The following is a 9583-nucleotide window of genomic DNA, read 5'->3' as shown; positions in this document are numbered from 1 at the left end:
CCTTGCACCCTCCTTACAGAGTGTGCATCAGATAATTCTTCTTCACGACAACTGAGAGAAAACAGACCTCGTACAGGCCTCTTCCCCCACCTCCTGGACCCTCATTTCGCACACCCAGGAGGGTGCCAACACCCCTCGTTGGAAACCCCTGCTTTAGAGAGAGGCTTCAATTATTTCCCAGTCTGTAATCTACAAGGTTTATTTGAGCTACAAAAGGAAAACATCTCCGCCATACGAAACGACAACCCATCAGAATCTAGGGCAAGATGCATTGGAGGACTCGTTTCAAAAGAAACGTTATTAGTACTCACTTTACGACTCCTTACCCGAAACGACATTATTTCGTTCTGTCCACTGTCACTTTCTGTAAGCCCAACTTTTTCCGAGTAACAAGTACACAATGTCTAGTTGTGACGAAAACAAGTTTATTTATTTTAAAAACCACAACCAAGAAAACACAGAAACTTAATAAACGTTTATTCTATTTTAACTCCTAAAAACTGAGATTCTCATAGGTCGAGTTTCGACTTCAACAAACGTAACCAGGCAACTTTCCTCCGTAACTACTCCAACGTTTTATAATAGCATACAACTTGTCTCCAGGACAGGCTGTACACTTAGCATCTCGATGACCATGTACCGTGTGACTGGAAGCGATGTAGCCCTGAAAAGATGACGTATACACACCACGTGATATGACAGTAAAGAAGGAAAGGACGTGTGACTTACAATAGATATGTGATATTCGTTCGATACATTGTAATGAACGTACTTACCTTAGACACGCCACACTTAATCAATGTCTTGGCAGCTTCTAACATTCTGCTACTTGGTGACACTTTCTGGAAGTTTCCCATGAAAGAGATGCCAAGAGACTTACTGTTGTGACCAGGTGAATGAGCTCCTCGTGTTTTCCAGCCACGACCTTCGTAAACTTTCCCGTCTCCACCAATCAGGAAATTGTAGCCGATATCTGACCATTCTGATGTCAAATTTAATATTTGATTAGTAATTTCATGCATAGTGTAACTCCGGAACACAAGGTTTATGACATGCGTGCCCTATTGGCGTGTTAATAAACAAAGAAACATATATATTCTGAGTGAAAGTTTTGGACTTCATTGAAAATACAACCCTGGTCTCAAAAAAGACAAAACAAAATAACAAAGCAAGAAACAGTTATGATAAGATAAAAACAAATTAATTCGTGTAATTACTAAAACAAAATAACAAAGCAAACGACAGTTATGTTAAGATAAAAACAGATTAATTCGTGTAATTACTAAAACAAACAGGGACTCCATCATATAACAAAAGGCTCGAAGGTAGCTTTGCTTACCAGAAGGTAAGATTATGTCAGAAATGAAGAATGGATGAAGATGATGTTCAGTAGCTTTCATAAACATGCTAGAAGATACGGTTCCACTTAATTCAGTCAAACAGAGAAGCCATTGGCGGGAAAACTTATGGGGAGGTCGAATTATCAAGGTGTACTGAGACGAGTGTTTATAGCTAGTTATTAGTAAATCTAGCTTATGGAAAACGTATCTAAACTGTGCGCAAATAAGGATTTCCATAGTGGTGTCTCAATCAATCCTACCAATATTAACGTCAGTATCTTGTAATGTCGTCACTCTAGTATCTAGCCAATAAAACTTGGAAATGTGTATGCTATTGGTTAATACTCTCCAACCAGGAACAAATTTCTCCCGAAGTGTTCTCTCATGGGTCTACTATCCTAGTAAGTACTAAAAAAAATAGAAAACTTACTTTTTGTTTCCATATGGTACTTCTGGATGTTGCGCACTACACTGGAGCAAGACGACTGGCTGCTGCATGTGGTTCCTGCAGTATGGTGAATCAAAATTTTACCAACAGGTGTCCGTAAGCTGGACCGACTCTTCGGTCTTCGAGCTCTCCATTGGGAACGTGTTACAATAGTTACGTCATTACAGTCTTCAAAACACGTGGCAGGATAAACGAAATAGAGTGTACTTTATATATACATAATTTTAATAGGAGTATAATACGATACTGTTCAAACATTTAAAACAGTTTCATTTTGTGATTCTTAAAGGTTAAATACTGTTTTAAAAATAAAAGCTTTTAAATGTATGGTCTCTCAAAAGTACATAACATTAACTCAGAGATTCAACTCTCAGAGATAAACTGATAAAGATATTTCATCTTTAAGACTATGAAAAGGAGGTACAAGGGTATTCGCACATCCTGCGCCATATTGCACCAGTCCCGTACTTAACACACAATTTTGTACTCTGTTATATTTATTCGTATAGACATTGCGAACCGTGGTGTCTGTACGAGTGTTCGCCTGTCTCTCGTTTACGGCGGCCGCTTCCCGCGCTGGGAAAACTCAACATCCACTGTTGAAATGACAGGAGAACAGACATGAATTACATTTCTCAGTCAGGATATTCTACACTAAATTATTAGGAATTAATCCCGCTGTTACTCACAAGATATGAAGTAAATTAAAAAATAGAAATATACATTTAACATATCTTACCACGTCTTAGCACGACTGAAATGCAGTAGGCATTATAAGTAGTTCAGCTTTGGCTCTGAGTGAAACCAAGAGTGCAACAGCTAACCTGTTTAAAGTCCATGAAATGATTTAAGTCAACAGATTAACATAAACCTTTCCATCACTGGGGACGGATAGTTCTATCATTATTTTATAAATATCATTCGTTATATCTTTGGTGTTATATAGTTTATTTTGTGGTATTTATTATATCCTTGATCTGTGACTTGTATGTTTTGTGACATTCTTAATGCCATGTGAGGGATTCTATAACCCAAGTTATAGCAACATAGACAAACCTTTAAAAGTGCCTAACAAAACTACCCATCACCATGGTTACATTACAGGCAGCACCTTATTTTGTGTATATACATACATAATCTACCTGAGGTACTGATTAAAGACAGTATTTCATGAGTATCCTGTCAGTTTACCATTTAATAATTTTACAAGATAAGCGATACATTTAGTTATCTCCCCACATGTTACAAGCTAAATGATTTTTTTTGTTATCTCCATAATGTTACAAGCTAAGTGATATATTTAGTTATCTCCATAATGTTACAAGCTAAGTGATATATTTAGTTATCTCCATAATGTTACAAGATAAGCGATATATTTAGTTATCTCCATAATGTTACAAGATAAGTGATATATTTAGTTATCTCCATAATGTTACAAGCTAAGTGATATATTTAGTTATCTCCATAATGTTACAAGATAAGTGATATATTTAGTTATCTCCCCAAGATAAGTAATATATTTAGTTATCTCCCCACATGTTACAAGATAAGTGATATATTTAGTTATCTCCTTACATGTTATCAGCTGATTATTATTTTACCCCCTATTTTTACCCCTATTTCAATAAAGAAAAGTATGTACTAAAAATACCAAGGGTCACTCACTGGTCAGACTGATACAGTTAGGACAAAGCATTTGGTCCGGGAATGTGACACAAGGTGGCACCTCTATATGTGTCACGTTAGTCTGTTGGACACAACTGTATCGGCCCGGCATGGCCAGGTGGGTTAAGGCACTCGACTCATAATCTGAGGATCACGGGTTCGAATCTCCGTTACACCAAATATGCTCGCCCTTTTAGCCGTGGGGGCGTCATAATGTGACGATTAATCCCACTATTCGTTGTTAAAAGAGTAGCCCAAGAGTTCGCGGTGGGTGGTGATGACTAGCTGCCTTCCCTCTGGTCTTACGCTACTAAATTAGGGATGGCTAGCGCAGATGGTCCTCGTGTAGCTTTGCACGAAATCCGAAGCAAACAAACACAAGTGTGGTTTCGTGCATGTTCGTTTTGTTGAGCCCCCCGCTAGTACAGTGGTATGTCTCCGGATTTACAACGCTAAAATGAGGGGTTCGATTCCCCTCGGTGGGCTGAGCAGATAGCCCGATGTGGCTTTGCTATAAGAAAACACACACACACACACTCGTTTTGTTGAATTTTGCTCAAAGCTACACGATGGCTATCTGCGCTAGCCATCCCTAATTTAGAAGTGATATACCAGAAAGAATCTAGGCGCGAACTCTTGGGTTTTCCTAACTGAATAGTATAATTGGTCATCCTAGGTCATCATCAGATTAAGATGACCTAGGAAGGTCGAAACCTCCTTTTCCCCTTATCAACAAAAGTGGTAAAACCCATACGAACCGTTCTGAGGTACATACAGTGTTCGTAATAATATACTGAGAAACAAAATTATTGTGGTCAGTTAGTGACATCTTTATGTAAAATTATATAAAACATTCGTCTAATGTCGCAAGTACTTTTATTTTTATTAGTGGAATCAGCTATAAATCACACCATACCTTTCTGGTTACTTGAAGAGCACGTGTTTCTACCGAAACAACATTTGATGTTGTTTGGCTGTGTTGGACAGAGTCCACTAACATAGTTCCCCCTGTCACAACAAACGGTTTTCATACAAACACCAGCTCGACCATTCCTGACTTTGTCCTTACACGGGGATTCATTATAGGCTATGACATACAAAATGAATCAATATTACTTCATTACCACGGATATCTCGTTTCCCTGGGTAATGAACGGAATTAGTTACTAGTTTACTTATAACTTTTTGTGTTAAACATAACAACTTCTTATGTTCTTTTTTTTGCATTGTTAAGTTCAGTTTATGAGTTCTACATTTCTCGTATGAGAGACTTAACTCCAGAAGAATAACTTGATTCATCACAGACTGAGAGTTTAGACCTTTTATATTTTAATATTTTTACACTGATATCGTCTGAGTGATATCAGATTGTGTTCATTATAACTGAAAGGAAGTACACTAAAGGAGGGCGGAACGACTATAAATACCGTGGATAAAACATTGTATATCTTCTGTATAACAAGAAGCTCGTGAAAGTTCACGAGTTTTCTGCATCCGGTTTACAAATAATTATGACACAATTACATGCTGGTAAAACAGAAGTTTTGGGGGGAAACACCTGAAAATATATCAATGATATATTGATATATATAGATATATATACCGTATTTTACGCCTTGTAAGACCCACTGTCTTCTTTAAAAACAAATCGAAAAATTCCCACGCGTCTTCCAAGACAAAAATGATGGTTTAAGGCAAGAGGTCAGCTAAGGGTCTACTTGAAACGGCCTCTCATACAGATCGTAATTTCATTACTTAACAATTACAAGTATTTCAAATAGCATAAAACATCCAATTTAACGAATATTGTCGATATACAGTGAAGAATATAATATATTTGACTATATTTACTCACTAGGGTGAATAAATGTCAAGGTTACATCAAGGTGGTGGTTACTGAGTCAAAATATTTGTTTTTAGGACTGTCTTTCTAAAATTAGGGTGCGTTTTATAAGGTGTAAAATACGGTATTCTATACTACTTATGAAAGTATAAACACAATGACAAAATACGGTATTCTATACTACTTATGAAAGTATAAACACAATGACAAAATACGGTATTCTATACTACTTATGAAAGTATAAACACAATGACAAAATACGGTATTCTACACTACTTATGAAAGTATAAACACAATGACAAAATACGGTATTCTACACTACTTATGAAATTATAAACACAATGACAAAATACGGTATTCTATACTACTTATGAAAGTATAAACACAATGACAAAATACGGTATTCTATACTACTTATGAAAGTATAAAGACAATGACAAAATACGGTATTCTATACTACTTATGAAAGTATAAACACAATGACAATTAATACTTATGTGAAAGTATAAACACAATGACAAAATACGGTATTCTATACTACTTATGAAAAATACGGTATAAACACAATGACAAAATACGGTATTCTATACTACTTATGAAAGTATAAACACAATGACAAAATACGGTATTCTATACTACTTATGAAAGTATAAACACAATGACAAAATACGGTATTCTATACTACTTATGAAAGTATAAACACAATGACAAAATACGGTATTCTATACTACTTATGAAAGTATAAACACAATGACAAAATACGGTATTCTATACTACTTATGAAAGTATAAACACAATGACAAAATACGGTATTCTATACTACTTATGAAAGTATAAACACAATGACAAAATACGGTATTCTATACTACTTATGAAAGTATAAACACAATGACAAAATACGGTATTCTATACTACTTATGAAAGTATAAACACAATGACAAAATACGGTATTCTATACTACTTATGAAAGTATAAACACAATGACAAAATACGGTATTCTATACTACTTATGAAATTATAAACACAATGACAAAATACGGTATTCTATACTACTTATGAAAGTATAAACACAATGACAAAATACGGTATTCTATACTACTTATGAAATTATAAACACAATGACAAAATACGGTATTCTATACTACTTATGAAAGTATAAACACAATGACAAAATACGGTATTCTATACTACTTATGAAAGTATAAACACAATGACAAAATACGGTATTCTATACTACTTATGAAAGTATAAACACAATGACAAAATACGGTATTCTATACTACTTATGAAAGTATAAACACAATGACAAAATACGGTATTCTATACTACTTATGAAAGTATAAACACAATGACAAAATACGGTATTCTATACTACTTATGAAAGTATAAACACAATGACAAAATACGGTATTCTATACTACTTATGAAAGTATAAACACAATGACAAAATACGGTATTCTATACTACTTATGAAAGTATAAACACAATGACAAAATACGGTATTCTATACTACTTATGAAAGTATAAACACAATGACAAAATACGGTATTCTATACTACTTATGAAAGTATAAACACAATGACAAAATACGGTATTCTATACTACTTATGAAAGTATAAACACAATGACAAAATACGGTATTCTATACTACTTATGAAAGTATAAACACAATGACAAAATACGGTATTCTATACTACTTATGAAAGTATAAACACAATGACAAAATACGGTATTCTATACTACTTATGAAAGTATAAACACAATGACAAAATACGGTATTCTATACTACTTATGAAAGTATAAACACAATGACAAAATACGGTATTCTATACTACTTATGAAAGTATAAACACAATGACAAAATACGGTATTCTATACTACTTATGAAAGTATAAACACAATGACAAAATACGGTATTCTATACTACTTATGAAAGTATAAACACAATGACAAAATACGGTATTCTATACTACTTATGAAAGTATAAACACAATGACAAAATACGGTATTCTATACTACTTATGAAAGTATAAACACAATGACAAAATACGGTATTCTATACTACTTATGAAAGTATAAACACAATGACAAAATACGGTATTCTATACTACTTATGAAAGTATAAACACAATGACAAAATACGGTATTCTATACTACTTATGAAAGTATAAACACAATGACAAAATACGGTATTCTATACTACTTATGAAAGTATAAACACAATGACAAAATACGGTATTCTATACTACTTATGAAAGTATAAACACAATGACAAAATACGGTATTCTATACTACTTATGAAAGTATAAACACAATGACAAAATACGGTATTCTATACTACTTATGAAAGTATAAACACAATGACAAAATACGGTATTCTATACTACTTATGAAAGTATAAACACAATGACAAAATACGGTATTCTATACTACTTATGAAAGTATAAACACAATGACAAAATACGGTATTCTATACTACTTATGAAAGTATAAACACAATGACAAAATACGGTATTCTATACTACTTATGAAAGTATAAACACAATGACAAAATACGGTATTCTATACTACTTATGAAAGTATAAACACAATGACAAAATACGGTATTCTATACTACTTATGAAAGTATAAACACAATGACAAAATACGGTATTCTATACTACTTATGAAAGTATAAACACAATGACAAAATACGGTATTCTATACTACTTATGAAAGTATAAACACAATGACAAAATACGGTATTCTATACTACTTATGAAAGTATAAACACAATGACAAAATACGGTATTCTATACTACTTATGAAAGTATAAACACAATGACAAAATACGGTATTCTATACTACTTATGAAAGTATAAACACAGTGACAAAATACGGTATTCTATACTACTTATGAAAGTATAAACACAATGACAAAATACGGTATTCTATACTACTTATGAAAGTATAAACACAATGACAAAATACGGTATTCTATACTACTTATGAAAGTATAAACACAATGACAAAATACGGTATTCTATACTACTTATGAAAGTATAAACACAATGACAATGACAAATTACGGTATTCTATACTACTTATGAAAGTATAAACACAGTGACAAAATACGGTATTCTATACTACTTATGAAAGTATAAACACAATGACAAAATACGGTATTCTATACTACTTATGAAAGTATAAACACAATGACAAAATACGGTATTCTATACTACTTATGAAAGTATAAACACAATGACAAATTACGGTATTCTATACTACTTATGAAAGTATAAACACAATGACAAAATACGGTATTCTATACTACTTATGAAAGTATAAACACAATGACAAAATACGGTATTCTATACTACTTATGAAAGTATAAACACAATGACAAATTACGGTATTCTATACTACTTATGAAAGTATAAACACAATGACAAAATACGGTATTCTATACTACTTATGAAAGTATAAACACAATGATAAAATACGGTATTCTGTACTACTTATGAAAGTAGATGATGAATGACACGTGAGAGAAACGTTTACTTAGAGATAGATCTATAGATCTATAACATAAAAACAGGACAAACTAATTAATTTTCTGTGACAATAATATTCAGTTAAAACGATTAGATTAACAAATAATTAACAGTTTTTTACACTTACCAGCAAAAATGCCCACAACATGGAAAAAAATAACCAAAAGTACGTAAGTCATTTTACTGTTATTCTGTAGGCCTTCATCACGAACATACTTTTATAACTGTCTGAGGAATCCGGAAGTACGACATCAATCCGGATGTTGCATCTTGTTTAGAAGAGCTTCTAAGCCTAACATCCTGTGAAACTCTGCGAGTTACGCAATTTTGCGCAGTCGGCAAAAATATCCCGGAAAACGGATGTGACATTTGTATGGGAAGTCCTCTGTCGACAATTATAAACATCTATTTTTATTTTTATTTTTTAAATAGAATAATTAATTCAGTAAAACGCAAGTCGCAAGTAAACTTCTGTTTTGTCTTAAAAGTCACTGAAAATGTCAACACGTTGGTTGGAGTATTTTCAAGAATTATGGAACAAATAGAATTAATAACGAGACATCTGTTTCTCATCGTCAGCTAACAAATAATGTTTTTAAGTTTCGCCAATTTATCAATAATAGTCTGCCAGTAGGAACAACTAGAACAAACAGCTTTTGTGTAGCTTTGTGTAACTCCTCTCCCCAAAAAATTAGAACAGAAAAGTACCAGAAATTTGTATATAGTGAAATATGAAACAGTATTGTGTCTTTTA

At 32.9% G+C, this 9583-nt stretch overlaps 1 protein-coding gene across 1 annotated transcript; it reads right to left on the bottom strand.

Moving 5' to 3' along the window:
• Positions 1-405: 405 nt before the first annotated feature.
• Positions 406-9140, bottom strand: LOC143242198 (peptidoglycan-recognition protein SC2-like). Its single transcript, XM_076485553.1, has 5 exons — positions 8957-9140; positions 4370-4540; positions 1771-1956; positions 777-982; positions 406-664 (listed from the first exon to the last, which is right to left on the bottom strand). Exons 1-5 carry the CDS (start codon positions 9006-9008, stop codon positions 530-532), a joined length of 750 nt encoding a protein of 249 aa, XP_076341668.1. The 5' UTR covers positions 9009-9140; the 3' UTR covers positions 406-529.
• Positions 9141-9583: the final 443 nt, after the last annotated feature.

This window comes from Tachypleus tridentatus, unplaced genomic scaffold, assembly GCF_004210375.1.
Source record: "Tachypleus tridentatus isolate NWPU-2018 unplaced genomic scaffold, ASM421037v1 Hic_cluster_2, whole genome shotgun sequence".
NCBI classification, from domain to species: Eukaryota; Metazoa; Arthropoda; class Merostomata; order Xiphosura; family Limulidae; genus Tachypleus; species Tachypleus tridentatus.
This window is presented reverse-complemented; position numbering and strand designations above follow the sequence as displayed.

Bases quoted from the DNA above. Each gene is read 5' to 3' on its own strand.
- LOC143242198 (XM_076485553.1), bottom strand. From the start codon at position 9,008: ATGACTTACGTACTTTTGGTTATTTTTTTCCATGTTGTGGGCATTTTT. The intron at 983-1,770 runs GTAAGTTTTCTA...ATTTGACATCAG, and splicing joins GTACCATATGGAAACAAAAA to AATGGTCAGATATCGGCTAC. The intron at 665-776 runs GTAAGTACGTTC...TCATCTTTTCAG, and splicing joins TTAAGTGTGGCGTGTCTAAG to GGCTACATCGCTTCCAGTCA.